Source organism: Neofelis nebulosa, chromosome 17 (genome assembly GCF_028018385.1).
Source record: "Neofelis nebulosa isolate mNeoNeb1 chromosome 17, mNeoNeb1.pri, whole genome shotgun sequence".
Taxonomy (NCBI): Eukaryota; Metazoa; Chordata; class Mammalia; order Carnivora; family Felidae; genus Neofelis; species Neofelis nebulosa.
Window position 1 is genome coordinate 51,788,495 of NC_080798.1, and position 17,832 is coordinate 51,806,326.

The following is a 17,832-nucleotide window of genomic DNA, read 5'->3' on the forward strand; positions in this document are numbered from 1 at the left end:
AGCAGGCTCCAGGCCCTGAGCTGTCAGCACAGAGCCTGACGTTGGGCTTGAACTCACAGACAGTGAGATCATGACCTGAGCTGAAGTCGGACACTTAACCAACTGAGCCACCCAGGCGCCCCCAACATCATTCTTAATTCATAGTTCAAGGCAAAGTAATGGCTCAGACTATTGGAGAGGGAAGGGGTCAGATATTTGTAACAACTCTTACTTTTAGGAGGTCACCTTTGTCCTACATAGAGGAAATAATGACAATATTTGTTACGCTTCTCTTGGTTCTGAAGTACGTATTTCTTTTGGGGGAGGGGAATGTAAGTTTATAGCACATGAAGTCAGCAATGTTTCTTATTAGGTTTCTATTTGAAACTTACTACTCATTGAAATTGTCCTTAAATTCAGTAAAAGCATTTTCCTGTCAAAAAAAAAATCAGTATTTTACAACACAGTGAAAAGTGTACTTGCATGAAAATTACTATAACTGACTTTACACCTAGACTTACCATTAACTCACTGTGTAATTTTAGGAAAGACCCTCAAATATTTAGTTCTCCATGTCTACATCTGTGAGAGAGACAGAGAGAGAGAGAGAGAGAGAGAGAGAGGGAAATACTGAAATCTTCTAGTTCTTAATTTCTTTTTTTTCAATGTTTATTTGGAGGGAGCAAGAATGAGAGTGAGCAAGCAGGGGAGGGGGCAGAGAGAAAGGGGGAGATAGAATCCCCAGCAGGCTCCACACTGTCCATGCAGAGCCCGATGCGACGCTCGATCTCATGAACTGTGAGATCATGACCTGAGCCAAAACCAAGAGTCGGACACTCAAGTGACTGAGCCTCCTAGGGGCCCTCCTTAATTCCTATACAATAATTTGCAAGTGGGCCACTCTCTAATGCTCTAATTTGGGGACTTTATTATTTTTGAAGGGGGAAAAAAAGTCTGCAGTCTGCATGATCCTGATTTACGCGTGTGATAGGATCATGTCCTTTGTGGCACGAACACAGCCTAAAAACACACATTATCAAATAGTGACTGGGGTTGAGGGTAAAAGTGAGGAGTTAAGAAACAAAAAAAAATCTTAGGACTGTATGACCTTGGGCCGTTGCCTAATTGTATGGATGAGCATCCCGTGTTTTCAAACACCAGTCCGTCCCCAGGGGTCAGGAACGAATCTATTTCGTGTGTTCGGATCTCATGGCAGAGTTGGTGCTCAATAAATGCTTCCTGAAAGAGGGAATGTATTTTGGATAGCAAAACCGTGCAAAAGAAAATGTTAGTGTAGGCAAACCAGACTCCACCAGGGTAAGGTTCACGGTGTCACAGAGGCCTTTGGCAGGAAAAGAGATACTCCCCTCTAAGAAAACGTGAAGCGTTTGCCCCCTCTGCAGACCTATCTGTGAGTAATAAAAACCCTAGACAATGTGGGCATCCTAACAAAGGAAGAAGCTTGCTGGGTACAGTGACAATTATGCCTTTATTGGTTTAGGACTCTGCAGACATATAAAGAGACATTTCATTTTAAGAACCTGGAGCCAGTATGAAAAAAAGAAAGCAACAAGCCTGCACCTTAACGAGTCACTAAGAAAAATCAGAGGCCCATGTGCAACAGCACAGTTTGAGGGACCGTGGAATTACCTTGTTTATGCTTCAGTGTGGCTGAAGGCATTGCTGTAGCATCCCTTCCTGACATTTCCAAAGGCTTTGTCTTTTTCTCCTGTTGGACCCAAGCCGAAGTCACCCTTTCCATTCGCTCGAGTCAGCCACAGCATCTCTGGCAAGTTGTAAGCAAGTGACGGCCGGCCTTGATTCATCAAAGTGATGAATCCACCTCTTGGCACACAGTGACCCGGCAGGAAATAGGACGGAAGTCTTCATTCTGCCTTGACTCTGGATCTCACGAGCACTGTTTTTCGCGCACTGAGGGTTTCTCCGTGCACGTGCACACGAGGCCCTGGGAGTCATTTGCCACAAGGCACTTTCGAATGGGGATTTCGTTGGCTTCTCTGTCGTCTGCCCTTTCTTGGTTAAAAAACACAGTAACTAGTTCTCGCATGTGAGTGCTTGCCCGAGAGAAATGGACGATTCCCCTCAACACCGCGGTTCCGGCCGCTCTGGGCTACCAAACCCTGCTCTGGGCTACCCTCATTGGTTGGGAATAAGAAACCTAGACAGGGGGTCCTGAGTGGCTCAGTCAGCTGAGCGTCCGACTTCGGCTCAGGTCACCATCTCAGGGCTCCTGAGTTGAGCCCCGCGTCGGCTCTGTGCTGACAGCTCAGGGCCTGGAGCCTGCTTTGGATTCTGCAGCTCTCTCTCTTTCTCAAATAAACATTAAAAAATAATAATACTAAAAAGAAACTGAGACAAAGATGACCAGGGAACTGGTCCTTGCCTGTGAGTCCCCTTCTTGACCCACAATTTCCAGGCCCAAGAGTTTCCCAGGTGAAATACACAGAAGGTGAGAGCAGGCAAAACCCCCTTTCTTATTGGCCGAGATCAGTTTAGGCCACCGCGGAGCTGCGCCAGAGGGCATTGTGGTGAGGGAACTCTTGTGCCCAAGGAAGACAGACCCAAGGAACTTTCTTCATTTGCCCTCGACCACTGGTTCCAAAACTAGCTTTTCCTTGGAGAAACCCGACTGCCTTGTAAAATATAAATTCCCAGGCCCTGATCCTCCAATTAATTACATTTCTGGAATGGGGTCTGGGAATGTATCAAATATCCTTAAGTGATTGTAATGTGGTTAATTATTTAGAAACTATTGTCCTCAGACTTGATCTATATCCAACCTGGCTTTTAAAAGGGATGGGACTGGGGAGAGAAAACGCTGTTTCCAAGAAAGGGGAGACACTCAGCCTCGTGGTATATGGAACAGAGGACTGTGCTAAAATACAGTGGGGCCGGCTTGGCCTTCTGACAAGACGGGGCTGCTCGGTCCTTCCTGTGCTCTAGCCACATAAAAGAAGAGAGAGGAGGGAGTCAGTCAGAGGGAGAGACATGTCTGGGCCTCGTCTCCGGCAGGAACAGCCTCTGGCCCTGGTTCACCTTCAAAGACCGTTTCTCAAGGGCTCGGTTAACTTTTATTTATCACCGTGAAAGTAGCACTCTGTGCTGCACACTCAGTTTAGAAAGTCTGTTCGCCACAGGATGGAGGGCCACGGAGTGCCAAGTGTTCATCCTGAGTGGTCCGGCATGTGCTATCGGCATCATGGCGCCACCCTAGGTCATGTTGGGTGATGTCCTAACCTGAATGGGATAGAGGCAGCCGCAACGGGGAGGCTAAGGCAACGCAGGGAAGGAGGAAAGAGGGGTGGAAAGCAACAGGAGGACTGGGGAGACGTGGCCTAGAGGGTTTCCTTTTCCTAGACACTAGTGCCTCTTTTTCAGCCCAGTTAGGATGCGAGGAACCATCTTTGAACCTCCAAGTCCGTTAAAACAACCAGCAGTTATGTAAACACTTCTTGTAATTAAATCACCTGATTATGAACTCAACTATGTCCTGCACTAAAGACAGTTTAGGAAAACAATTCAGCTTGCAGTTACGGCTTCGTAACGTTCGCACGGGATGGTGGTTATGTGCAGAGGGGAGGCAGTTTGCCATTCCTTGGCCTGAATAACTGAACACACTCAGAAAGATGCATTCTGGATATTGCATCTGGCAACGGCTTCTCTACACACACAAATCTGAACAAAAGTCACTTACATCATGATTCTCCATGTCTATCAGGAAAAGGGACGATTAAATAGGTACAGTTTTCCTTTGCTATGCACAAATGTCAATGAGGATTAAAGATAAAAATCCTCTTAGTGACAGAAAATTCCAGCTTTATCTTTAGCTTGGTGATGCTAACCTGAATGTTGCTGAGGAACTCTCAACAGTTCCCCTATTCTCGCTGAGGATTTTTTTTTTTCCAGATAGGAAATTTTTTTCCAGATATAAACCAATTACAGTGACTATCTTTAACTGAAATGAGCAATTTAAATGTTTATGGAGCTTACTCTTCTGGCTACCTTGGATGAAATATGTGATCTCTGAATCCCAGAGTCCTTGTCTGCAAAGGGAAAAAAATAGTTATCTTCCTAGAGTGTTGTGAGGATGAAAAGAGATAACATACCTATATAAAGTCCCTGGAGCCCTCTAAAAACTAAATATATGGTTGCTTTCATTAATCTTTTATTACCAAAAGGTACAAGAATACCTTATTTTTGAGAGAGAGCCAGAGAGCCAGAGATCGATCAGGGGAAGGGCAGAGAGAGAGAGGGAGACACAGAATCGGAAGCCGGCTCCCGGCTCTGAGCTGCCAGCACAGAGCCCGAAGGGGGGCTTGAACTCACAAACTATGAGATCATGATCTGAGCCGAGGTGGAATGCTTCATCAACCGAGCCGCCCACGTGCCCCTCTTTTTTGCTGTTTTCACATGCCATCTATTCTTTTTCATTCTTAACCATTGGCAGATAGCAATAATCCATGTTAAAATCCTCTTAAAGATCTGCATGCCTAAGTGATTCACATACAAATATATATGTGTATATGTATAGATACAGAAAATCACATATGTAGGGAAAATATTATATATTCAGGTCAACTGGATGGACTGTGCCCAGATTGTTTTTGTTCTCCGCTGGTCTGATGATTTCAAACATGGGAAATCTGAAATAATTGCGTTTTAATTTTTTTTTCCTTCCTTCCCCCCCCCCCTTTTTTTTTTCAAAAAGAAAGTCTTCACCAGAATGCTATTCAAATGCAAAAAACAAAGGAGAGAGAAAACCAACTATACTTATGGTAGGTTTACCTAGCTAACTTGGATGGTTTCCACAAACATTGAAACAGCATTAGAGCAGGAAAAAAATAACTGAGTATCTCCATAAAATGGTAAATCTTGGGGTGCCTGGGTGGCTCAGTCGGTTAAGCGACCTACTTCGGCTCAGGTCATGATCTCCTGCTCTGTGAGTTCCAGCCCTGCGTCGGGCTCTGTGCTGACAGCTCGGAGCCTGGAGCTTGCTTCAGATCCTGTGTCTCCCTCTCTCTCTGGCCCTCCCCCGTTCATGCTCTCTCTCTCTCTCAAAAATAAATAAACGTTAAAAAAATTTTTTTTTAAAATATGGTAAATCTTCCTCTCTTTCCCTCTGGCATTTGGTGGTTTCTAATTTTCTCATACACAAGCAAAAAGAACCAATTAATGAGTGTCTTACCTTTCATTGCAAAGCCACTCTCTGAAATTCCTAATCAACACTTACACAGTTAAATCATCTTGGAAGTAACTTGACTTCAAATTTATTCAAGAACTTAACAAATCTCAAAGATAAAGAAACAGAACACTTTATTATAAAACTTATAAAATAATTAAATATTACACATATATTTTGACTTTTCTCTATAACCCATTGTTTTATTCATTTTTCCTCAGAATTAATATCACTTAGAGAAGCAAGTGAGAACACATAAGAATAGGCTATTAATAAATTAATTTTTCCATAAAATAATAAAATGATCATTATATAAAGAAATGAATAATTTGCAATTTTTCAGAGGGCAAGGGGGTGGGGATGTGGAACTATATTTTTTTGATGATAAAATGGCTGCTACTCTAGGCCAAGCCAAGTGGTTTGAGAGACTATTCAATCGTTATTTCTCTGAGATTCAAGAAGGCATGATTTTAATTAGAATGGGAACGAAGGATGTTCTAAATTTAACAAACCACTGTCTAGTTGGTGGTGCTGAGCTGGCAAACCCTGTTTGAATTGAGACTTGAGAAAGCAGTAAAATTGGGTTCCATTCATCAAAGAAACTGAGGAATAGCGTGGAATTATATAAATATGCCCTTTTTAACCACATCTCAAAAAACGACAGAAGGACTCCATCTTGTAAGTGACTTTGGTTTTGGCAAAATAGTGTGGTATTTTCCAAGTGAGAACAATTTTAAGCTCATTAATGCCTATCACCAGCTGGCTTCCGATGACTGAAAATATCATCTGTAAGATTATAAAATATTCTTATTTATTGAAGGGTCTTGGCTTATGATTTATTAATATTAACATAGCAAGAAGACAGATGGGTTTTCTATTGCCACTCTTTTCTTGTTGTTAACTAAATCTTAGGGAAATTTTAAACATGACAGTTGGTAGGAGAAAAACCACAAGTGGTCTTTAATTTTCCAAGCAGCCCTGATGATATGTAGGGAACATTATAAATGATGGTCTAACACTGTGATTTTGCTACTTAGCTCCTCCTCGCTTTTTACCAGAAATGAACACCTCACCAATTCTGATTCCCAAAGAGCAGACTTGAGGCTCCGTGTCCTTGTTCAGCTAGCACCAAGAGTTACGAGGTTCATATAATGTGTAGGACGTCAACATTGGCCTGTGATGTAAGTTTTGTGAGTTTTTTTTTTTTCAGATTGTAATGTCAATTCAATGGAGATCTTAAATAGTCCAAGTTGCCCTGTTTTCAGAATATTCCTCAGAACACTTTTCAAGTTGTAAATTTTAGTCTTGGAGACTCTCTATAAGCAGGATATACTTTGAACAAAATAATAAAAACAACACACGCACACTGAATAAACATAACGTGAAGCTTGTTGGTCCAGCAGCAAGCACAGTTATGAGCACCATTTGGCTTCCTGTGTAACCGAGTTCGGGCTGGCCACAGCGTCTATCCAACTGTGAGCTCCGAATAACGGTTAAGCAAGGTGTTCCATCCGTATTTGATTGCTCCAAGGCTCAGTCTTGGATCTAAGTCTTCAAGAACCGTTTCGAAACAGATGTCCTTGCCATGGAACACTCTAAAGTTCAAGGGCGGGGGGGGGGTGTGTCTCTCCCAGAGTTGACCAGATTCTTCGTCAAAATTAAAAGGTGATGTATCTCAAAGTGACTCATCACCTCTTTCCTGTAACAGTGCAAATCACAAATGTTCTTTTGTCATTTCTCTTGGAAGTCAGATGGGTCCTCGCTTCCCATCTTCAAGTGCTTCGGAGTACCGTGTGCTTTGGGGACTTGGAGAAGGGGCCTGTCTGTTCTTGAGAGCCAGCTCCCCAGGGGCTGCTGTAGCCATGCAGGAGTGGTCTGCAGGGTTCAGCTTTCGAGCTCCGGAGGTGAGAGGTGAGACCCTGGCCCTGAGGTGTTAGGGAGGGCGTCAAGGTCAGCTCTTCCTCGTGCAGGATTTGCAGCACTGATGACCGTGAAATTTGTGGTTGCAGATGCCATGTTGAGGAACGAGGTGACACCAGCTGAAGAAATCTACACAGGATGGATCTTCTGCAATCAGGAAAAAAAAAAAATTTAACACCATCGAAGAGAGCTTAGCCTTTTTTCTAAGGTGAGGGCCCGAATGCCTTGTCTCTGAATGGTTCTGCTCGTTATATACTGGGATTTGGCTGGGAGGGTGGGAGAAGCAGGATTAAGACATCAAAAGGGGCTGTGACCATTAGCTAAATGTTAGGGGGGGGGGGATGGGTGTTTAAAAAAAAGCCATGCCCTTTCCAGCCAGAGATTCATGGGTGATCCTTCCCAGTAGCCTGGGAGCTACACGTTGCATCCCTAGAACAGTGTGTTAGGGGTTGGGCTGCGATTTGGTCTAATACACTGGGAGTCAGCACACCTGGATTTGAGGCCCAGCTGCAACACTCTGTTGATTTAAACAAATCCCACAGTCAAGTTGCAGTTAAGTGAACTGAAGTCAACACCAGTCCTTTCTGACGTCTTTCGTTAACCCGTGTGATTATGGGCTGGACGGAGCACATTGGGCATCGGGGATTCCCAACCAGAAGGGCCGTGTCCATTTTAGGGTCAGGGCCTCGCTGTTGTACTGGATTCTCAAGGAATTTTGACTTGAAAAAAGTATTTATGGTCTACCCTATACACAAAGAAGCCTTTTCCTTCATGGTTCCAAGTGTTTTCCCCTTCCTCCATGCCAGGCTTGAGAGACACCTGGCCCCAAGCCCCACACTGCCCATAGGTACCCACCCACGTCCCTTCCACATTCCTCCTGCAACGGCTCTGCTCTGGGCCCTGGGACATGGCACGCAATGCTCTCTGTTCTCCTGTTTCTTTTTCCCATTGCTCCCGATTTGTATCCTGTCTCCCTGTGATTCAGCACTGCCTACACCTCCTTCCCCATGCCTTCATTCCTCTGCCTAAAATGCACCCACTGGACCCCCATCCCTTAGTCCCCCCGCTGATCCTTTGAAAATGTATGTCGGTTCATGCCGTGTCTCAGCCCTAAACTCTTCCTTTGGCCCCTCTGTCCACCCGGAATGAAAGGTTTAGTCCTTATGATGGCCGACAACTGGTCTCTCCACTAACACTTGACCTCATCTTCCTCCTCTCTTCCCTCCCTGACATGGACCACCTGGCTCATGGCCCATCATGCCAGGAAAAATGTGGTTTCTCCCAGGATCCCAAGTCTCTGCTCAAAGGTCACTGACACTAGGGCCTTCCCAGAGTCCCTCTTACAAGCAGCAAGCTCTGTGGCCTCCCAGAGAGCCCTCCCTACTCCTTACCTTGCTTTATTTTTCTACAATGATCTATGAGCACTCATCATATCCTGTGCCTCTTTATTGTCTGGCTCCTCTCTAGAATGTAAAAGCCTTGAGAGCAGAGATTTTGCCTACTGTTTTCATTACTTTATTCCCAAGGCTTAGTGCCTGTCACAGAGTAGCTGCTCAAGAAGTATTGAACAAATTCGTTTTTACAGCTGAAACAACCAGTTCAAAGTCTCAACTTGGGTATAAAGGAGAAGTAGCAGTGATTTTTTTTTTTTCCTTTTCAATAACTCCTGGATATATTTTGAAGGTAGAGTCTAGAGAATTTTCTAGCAGGCTGGTAAAGGTACGAGAGAAGAAAGAAGAATCAAGAATGGTCATAAGCTTTTTGCCCTGAGTGTCTAGAAGAATGGTCATATGTACTGACATGGGGCCACCAGGGGAGGGGTGCTGCTGGTAGGAGAAGGGTGTGGCGTCTATTACCTGAGGGATCCAAGTCAGACATGAGATGAAGACCCATCCAAACTCTGTTTGCCTATATATACACATATAGATGTAGCTACATCCATTATTTTAAACATATACTTGTACAGTATCTTATACCCCAATCAATTAGCATGGAGCCCATTCAATCAAAATGCACATCTGAGTCAGCTTCTGTTTCAGTTGCAGAGACACGGCATCAGGACCAAAACAGGCCACTAAAACCACGGTCCTAACTGCACGGTTTATGGACCCCTCTTGGGAGAAGAATGGGATTTCAGCAGGCTTCTGCAGCTCGTGCTATAAGCTCAAGGTATGTCCGGAAGCAGAAGTGGGGCGTATCACTGTGCCGTCAATATGAGCCCTGTGTTTCATTACGGTTGGGATATTGATCACTAATCGCTGGTTATCGGAGCTGTTAATCAGGTATTTTATTTATGCTGAGGATGACCTTGGCGCCCTCTTTCTTTGCCTCACATCCTTCATGCCAACAACTGACAAATATAAGCTCAATCTTCAGAATCTCCTGGCACCCCACCACTCCCACGAGTGCCACTGCTCCAGTGGGAACTTGTCCCGAACAAGAGTAGACAAGTCCTCCTTCGGCCCTGGGCCCTGTGCTCTTTCTTCTCTGGGTAACTGTGGGCGATCCTCCCACAAGTCAGATCCCACTGCTCTTGGGCTTGAAGTTCAGTATCGGCTTCCACCTCAGTTGGAGTTAAATCTCAAGTCCTTCCATTGACTGACAAGACTTCCAGGACAAGCTTCAGCTAATCACCTGACTCCTGTCTGCTTTCTACATCCTACTCCAGGTGTCTTGCTGTCCCTGATCAGATTCACACACTGCTGCCTCAGGGCTTTTGCATGTGCTCTCCCCTCTGACAGGAACACGATCCTTCTAGATACACACCTAGCTCACCCGCCTTTAGGTCCCTGTTCAAACATCGCATCATCCAGGTGGCCTTGCGTGACAAGCCCATCTAAACGGGTTTTCCCTCCTCCTCACCCCCAGTCATTCTTGTGCTCCACACTCTGCTTAAGTTTTATTTTCTACTTTACCATCTGACATTGTATACTTACTGGTTTGTTGTCTGTTTCCAGATAGGAGAGTGGAAGCTTTGCCCATTTTGTTTGTCATTCTATCTACAATCAGACACCAAAACAGTTCCTGGTTCACAGTAAATGTGAAAAACTCTCCATAATATCTTAAGGTAGCAGCATTTCTCCATTTTATAAATAGCTCAGAAAGTTTAAAACCTTGCCCATGGGGGTGCATGGCCCATCATGGGAATCTCAGAGGAGGTTCAAAGTATTACCATTTCTTTCCTTGGTCACCATGGATTTACTTACTGCCCACTAATTTTTTTTTTCCTTTTTAAAAATTTTAATTTTAGTTAGTTAACATACAGTACAATATTGGTTTTAGGAGAAGTCAGTGATTCATCACTTAGCTACAAGGCCCAGTGCCCTCCTTAAAGCCCGTCCCCTCCCACCTCCCTCCATCAACCCATAGTCTGTTCCCTATCGTGAAACAACTCTCGTGGTTCGTTTCCCTCTCTTCTCTTCCCACCCTCTTCGCATATGTTCATCTGTTTTGTTTCTTAAATTCCACCCATGGTCACCCCGCCAGTGATTTAAGAAGGAAGATGAACCAGGCAGTAGTTTGGGCATGGCACTCTCCCTGGGGGAGGCGGGAGGTGGCCTCCAACTTTGTAAAACCATAGGCCACAACCATGGCCAAGAAGAAACACCTAGACTTGTGACTTTCATACCTGCCTTCTTACTTGACTCCTCTTGCCTAGAGAGACCTGATTTAGTCAAGAGGCAAGGAGAGAGGTCCTTCTAATAACCCTTTCTCATGCCGTCATCTATCACGGCTCCCATCCCTGCAACCCATGAAGAACCGACCTCCATCCTAACACTGGTTAACACTCCACTTAGATTTCTTGTTGCAGCTTCCTCCTCCTCTGAGACACTGACTCCTTGTAGCTTAAGAACAGGATGTTGCCTTGTTCTTTTGTCCCTAGAAGAATGCTAGGGATATAGAGCAGGTGCTTAGTGACCCAGTTTTGAGTGAAGTAGAGAACCTCACCGTACTTGATGCACAATCTTTCTTTTAACACACGTTGAACACCAATGGTGGGCCGGGCACGGTGCCGGATGAGTAAGATAATGACACCCGGGGCCTCCCCACTAATCTTGGACCTAACATATGTCTTGGCTCTCCTCCCCTTGAACTCCTGCCCAGGAGAGAACTGCTGAGCAATGTGCATGATCGACCATTGTCCTTTATTCTGTCTCTGAGTACGTAAGGGGCCTGCACTTCTGATTCTTTGCACGTGTGGGTTTGTCTGGGGCCATCTGACTAACGGGGGAGAAAGGAGCAATCCCCCATGGGGAAGAAAAGGAGGAGACAGTCTGCAACAACAGGACTACTTGCTCCAAAGGTGTGTTTCTTTCCCCCCTTAACCTGTCTGCTTGGGAAGCCCGCGGGTTTGTAGAATTCCAGCACTGCCCTGGAGGTGACAGGGCTCGGAGCAGCTACTATCTTGCTAGTTTTCTCTCTGGTTGCAAGCCTCAGATAAGGAGAGTGTGCAGAGGAGGGAAAATTGATGCCCAGAGCCTGGAGCGAAGGGTCTTAGAGATAAAATGCGAAGGGAGAGGGACAGGGGAGAATCTGAGTGACAGTTCTGAATCTGATTCACCACAAATTGGGAAGCACGGAGTAAGAAGTGAAGCAGTCTTGGGAAAGCTGCGATCGGATGAAAGCAAACTCAGCAGGCCCGTGGTGGAAAATAATTCTTTAGCACAAAGAAATCTGATTGGGGGGAGGAACTATTCCCTGGTGTTAGAGTTCTTCAAAATGAGTTGGGCTACTGAAAAAGAAGCACAGTTCACCCGGATCGTTCAATTTCCCGTTTTTCCACCAGCACACCTGCACTTCATTTAAACGGACAGCAACAAAGGAAACATCTAAGGTGGGTCCCGGGAGGAAGAATGTTCATGGAACGTCACCCATGTCCCCAGTTCCTGTTCACGCTTGCATTCCCATTGGTTGGTACAGTCTCTGGTGCGTGGTGGTTACTTTTTCGTTTGCTTGTTCAACTAAAACAGTTTTTAAAAACGGACTTGTGGGCGCCTGGGTGGCTCCGTGGGTTAAGCGTCCTACTTCAGCTCAGGTCATGACCACACGGTTTGTGAGTTTGAGCCGCGCATCTGGCTCTGCACTGACAGCTCGGAGCCTGCCTTGGATTCTCTCTTCCCTCCCTGACTTGTGCGCACACTCTCTCGAAAATAACTTTAAAAGAAAATGGACTTGCAAGATGACTGTTTCCCCCTTTCAAAGTAAGAATAGCTAAAATGCCTTAGCACAGAATTAGATTTTCCCTGCGCATGCATGCAAATAAGCATTTGGGGCAGGAACTGCCCCAGATTTGTGCCTCGTATGCCTCTGAGCAGCACTGTTCACAGATTGTGATGTGAATGGCGCCCCCCAGAGTTGTTCTAGGAATAAGCGGCACAAGCACGTACGATGGAGTTTTGGAAAACTCTCTGACGATTTGGTAAAACTGACTGGAGTACAGGGCTCGTTACCTCTCTTTGCAGGAGCTGGACAGAAGTTTGTGTTACAGGCTCGTAGCACGGGAGGTTTGTGACGGAGCAGACAACTGGAGGAAGGCCGGCCCTGCTGGACGCAGTGGACCGAGCGGGTCTGGACGCCCCCTCCACAGGTCACCGTGCACTGCACAAGAAGGAAAGAGGAAGGAGTCAGCAACACTTGGCTGGAGGGTGTCCTTTCTGAGGTCAGTGATGTCAAATAGAAGGGATCTCCATGCTTTATGCCATGTCCAGGGGGCCTGCTGGCAAAATGGGAGTTGGCCAGAGACCGGTATGTGTGCTCAAGTTCACGGTTGTTGTAACACACAGGAGCTAGGTGATCTGATTGGAATGCTGCCTATCTCGCCCCAGAGAATGTATCTTCAGTTAAATGACTCATAAAGAAGAGAGCTTCCAGAAATACGGAAGCTGCCGTAAGAATGCAGAAACTTTAAATAATTCCAGATAATCTCTGCAGATGCAATATTGGGGGAGAGATAGTTCAGAATTAGGACAGCAAGGAAATAATACTTCATCCAAGGAAGCTTTGGAACCACGCCCTCCGTGGCCAGCCAAATTCTGAGTTGGCACAGTGGGTGGGTGCTTCCCAGAAGTCAGTGATTTCGCTGTTCAATTAAAAAAAAAGAAAAGACCTAAAAACCAAAGAAGTCAAGATGTTGAGCACTGTTTCTAAAATACAGAAGATTTGGGACACCTGGGTGGCTCATTAGGTTATGCGTCCAACTCTTGATTTTGGCCCAGGTCACGATCTCGTGGTTCATGAGTTTGATCCCTGCATCAGGCTCTGCGCTGACAGCACAGAGCCTTCTTGGGATTCCCTCCCTCTCTCTCTTTCAAAATAAAATACAGAAGACTTTAGTGGGGCAGCAGCAATAGTGAACATTTAGCACCATGGGACAAGCCCAGTATAAATATTTTATATTGGGTACTCACGAAAAACATTAGCTCTGCAAGATATTGTCATCTTGATTTTCTAGATGTGAAAGCCAGAGCTCACAGATTATGGAAGCAGCCCAGGACCACACAGGTGGTGGAGCTGGCCAAAGATCACAAACCATTTTGCCTCAATAGAACTTGAGTTTCTGTTCTTTCCCTTTGGACAGGTCCCGAACAGCAACGGTCGGTGGGCTCTCTCCTTTCTGGGAATCTCACTTAAATATACATCTCCTTAACCTGGGTGCGCTTACCTGCTGCCACGGCGATGAATACCATCCAGCTCCCACACTGAACTCAGGACGGGCTGGACAAGCCCCCCGCTGGCAGGCTTCTTCCAGGTCGAGAATTGGTTTCTTAATATGGCGGCACCTTCGCTCCGGGAAAGTGATCAGCTTTCCCTGGAAGGCCTTCTCACTGCATTTCATCTCCCTCTTCCTCACGCCCAAACCACAGGTCATCGAACACTAGAAGCCAGGACAAAAAGGCATTAAGTATGTGGAGCTCCACGGTCAAGTCTGCCGAGCAGACAAGCCACCCATGTGACACTGTGGGATGGGATTATGGCAGGTCAACCACACGCACTCAAGGATCCTAAATATAAAGCCACCCCATCCCTCATACTAGAGAATGCGGGCTAACTGTCCCAAAGTCTCAGAGCTCATCAGCACCACGCGACCCATATGGGTGTCAGATTGACTCCTAGAGAAAGACCACATGGGCAGAGGACGGGCACAGGGGCTCTGTGTAGTGTTCATGTGGATGTCCACATGTGGGGTGTGTCATCTATGGGTCCAGGTCTACCTCAGGCCTCTCTGAAGACGTGGAGTCGGTGACAAGGAGGCGGGGCACAGAGATGAGGGTTCGAGAAGGCTGAGTGGGAAGAACCACCAGGTACCAAATCACTCGTCCTGTACTTGACCCTGCCTCTCACTTGACTGCGCTCCAGCCTGAAGCGGTGTTCCAGGAGAAAGAGAAGGATGAGGGCTGATGAAGGATGAGAAGCCTTGTTTCAAGTATGTGAAATGGCATTGTGGGATAACACAGGGAGCCTTGATGAAAGGAAGCGGTAAGGATCGGTGTCCTTACAACTTGGTGTAACTATCCTAAGGAACGAAGGACACTGAACTTCACACAACAGCTCCGTGAGGGAGGGGCGACTATTGGCCCCACTGTGTGGAAACTGAAGCCAGCCTCTGCCATGTTGAGTGGCTGGCCCAGGGTCACCCCCAGAGCAAATACTGAGGGCTGCATGCAAATGGGGGACATCTGATTTACCCCTGCATTTAGCCATTAGGCAATACTGTCTTGTAACAAAAATGGATGGGAAGACGAGTGGAGGAACTGCTAGGCATGTGACTATATACATGGAATAAAAGGGCACCAATGGGCTGGACCCCCTGCCTCTACTGTACCCTACCATCCCCACTATTGACCTTATCTCATCCTCGGCCTCTGTCTTCCTGACCATACTGCCATCTCCCCCACAGCAGAGACCTTGGCCCGTCAGGTACGGACGGAGACTTCAGGCTTGGCATCATACCTCATGTTGCCTACGTCTGCATGTGCACCCGAGTTTCCCCAGCCAGAAACCCAGGAGACTTCTATCTTCACCCGTCTACCTCCCCTCCACCCACAGATGCCTGAAGGTGGCAATGGCCTCCGTAGGAACTCTCGAAGATTCTGCTTCTCTCCACCCCTGGAATGCTCTCATCCTGCGTCCTGATTACAGCAACCTCCCCACGAGCGCCTTGCCTGCCCCTTGGGCCGCCTGCCTTGCATCATGTTATTCTACTTCATTCAAAGTTCTAAGTGGCCCCGACACTGGGGTCCTGATGAAGCTTTCAGCTTCCACCCCACCTTCATCCTGTCATACCGGCTGTGTTATCTTCTCTCCCCTCTCCCTCCTTTGGGGCGTGCCCTCCATTGGGAACAACCTTTCCCCAACCCCACCCTTGCCCAATTCTTGCTTATCCTTCAGACTCATGCTCCTTGGAAAGTCTCTTCTGACAAGGACGCCTCCTGGCGGAAGGGCTGGGGGACCCCCAAGCTCTCTCAGTGGAATTACAGACCTCCCCACTACAGCACTCTGCATACCCTATCTGCGGTGCCATAAACGCCCGGGCACAGGCCTGTTCCATGCGGTGGGTGCTTTGTCAGGATTTGCCGAAGAGTTGGAGGGAAGAATGGATAATGAGTAGGCACCTGTGCTATGTGTGTGGAACAGGAAGAAGGTTTGATCATCTGGGTGCTGGTGGGTGAGCTGAATATATATATAAAAAAAAAAAAAAACAAACAAACCCAGAAAATAAAGAGACACCTGGGTGGCTCAGTTGGTTGAGTGTGTGATTTTTGACTTTGGCTCAGGTCATGACCTCAGGGACATGGGACTGAGCCCCACATCGGGCTCCAAACTGAGTACTATCTCAACTCCTACCTCACTCCAGGAAGAGACAACCCACTGCAGCCGGTTGTTTTTGGGGCATCGTCCTAAGACACAGCCCTCCTGTGACTCTGGCCTCGGGGCGCTGGAGCACAGGTTCTCTGGGAGATCCTCTGCCGTTGGGGGGCTTTTGCACAGGATTTCGCGTTTCCTCACCCCTCGCCCGCAGGTCTTGGAACACTAGAGGTGGAAAAACAAACCTTATTTGCATGCTGGTTGCAAATGATTTTCTTCCAGGTGAATGCAGAGAACCTACTAGTGAAGTATTTGCAAACCTATTTTAAAGCGTTAGAACCAAATGCCCAGTGAAGGCCCTTGCAGCCAGCAGGAGGGATCTTTGCTCCGTGCAGAGGCCTTACATGCAGGTTGGCAATCGTTGTCAACATTCTCAATGCCCAGTGGCTGCTGGTTGCCCGGGTCCGGAGACGAGGTGTTCTCTTCACAGCACACGTGGCCACTTGGAGAATGATATGTGGCCTGTTCCTTGGTAGAACCGTGGTCCTGTCTGGCACAAGGCAGAATTGGTCTGGGCACCTGGCTACGGAAGATTATTGTGCTTCTGCTGAGAAGTATCATAGATATATATGTACACATCTAATAGCAACCGACTGTGACATTGACAAAAATGGGTTGGGGATGTCTAGTTCTTCGTGTTCCTACTCATCAGCTGCCTCTAGGCAGGGCTCAGTGCTAACTATTGGGGAATAAACAAATAGCCACTCGGCAAATGTCTGCGAATGAATCTGCCTTTCTTGACCTTCCTAAGAACCCTGTGACATGGACAAGGTGGGGAATAGTCTCCTCGCTTTCAGATGAGTACTTAAAAAACTTCCAAGGTCACTTAGAAGGTGTTGGCTCCAGGTCGGGTCTGCCCTCAAGGGACATGTCCCCTCCCCAGCCTTCTTTTCTGCTCAGAAGAGCCATATGAGATGCGCCTCTCTTGCCTTGGCTCTTTGTCAATATGTAAACATCTGGGCACAATTCCAAGCCTGCTCAGAGGATCAACATGACTTCTGGCTCTTCACATTCTTCAGGGAGACGGATGGTGATGGTACTCTCATCATCTGCAAAGTACAGCAGCAGGACACATCCATTCCATGCCTCCCACGTGATGGTGCATCTTTCTCTTTATCGCACCACCTTCTACCAACCCTCTGCAATCACCGCTGTGGTCCCGTTCTCCAACAGGGCGGTCTGAGACTCATAAAGCCTTCGAGAACAACAGCTGCCAGGGAGCAGAGAGGGGGCAGGCAGACGAATGTGTCTGGTGTCAGACAGGGCTGTGCACCACTAAGCAAGTCCTCCTTCATTCATGTTCAACATTTCTAAATGGTTGGTCCTTATCCAACAGAATTCTTACGTTTTTCAGTTGTTTTTTTGTTTTTGTTTTTGTTTTTTTAGAATGGGTTTCCAGAGACCTGGTCTCAAAGAGGAGGACAGGGTGCAGTAATAAATTCAGAAGGACTCCTTCCAAATTAGTCATGAAGATGTTCTCAACACATGTGCTCTTAGCAAACAACCAACCAAGCAAACAAACCTAAGGAAATAAAATACTCTCTCAAAATATTTCTATGTCAAATGTGGGGCAAATTCTGAACTAAAGCTCCTTTTGGGGATGTCCCATTTGGAACTGTTGTTTCCCCATTTCTTGTCCCCGTGCCCACCACACACATTAGGCTAACACAGCCCTTGAATTTTCCTCTTGTAAACTGTACCTCCTTATTTGCAAAGAATGAGACCAGACATAATACCGTATCCTATTTAGACTTGCCTTCTACTATCAGTCAATACATTCCTTCATTTTAAAGCATATCTACACATGCTCAAAGATATTCTTTCCCACTGCTAGCTCCTTACTCCCTTAACAGATAGAGTTGTAACAT

The 17,832-nt window shown here is 46.5% G+C and overlaps 1 protein-coding gene across 2 annotated transcripts in view; it reads right to left on the reverse strand.

Annotated features, from left to right (window-relative positions):
• Nucleotides 1-5,239: 5,239 nt before the first annotated feature.
• The window catches only part of ADAMTS18 (ADAM metallopeptidase with thrombospondin type 1 motif 18), a 139,915-nt gene continuing 127,322 nt past the window's right edge, over nucleotides 5,240-17,832 (reverse strand). For both annotated transcript variants that reach the window (XM_058706252.1, XM_058706251.1), the window contains 4 exons: nucleotides 15,944-16,129; nucleotides 13,761-13,973; nucleotides 12,550-12,697; nucleotides 5,240-7,246 (listed from right to left, as the gene is read on the reverse strand). In XM_058706252.1, coding sequence (XP_058562235.1) covers nucleotides 7,131-7,246; nucleotides 12,550-12,697; nucleotides 13,761-13,973; nucleotides 15,944-16,129 — 663 coding nt within the window. In that variant the 3' untranslated portion in view covers nucleotides 5,240-7,130. The remainder of the gene's footprint in view (nucleotides 7,247-12,549; nucleotides 12,698-13,760; nucleotides 13,974-15,943; nucleotides 16,130-17,832) is intronic.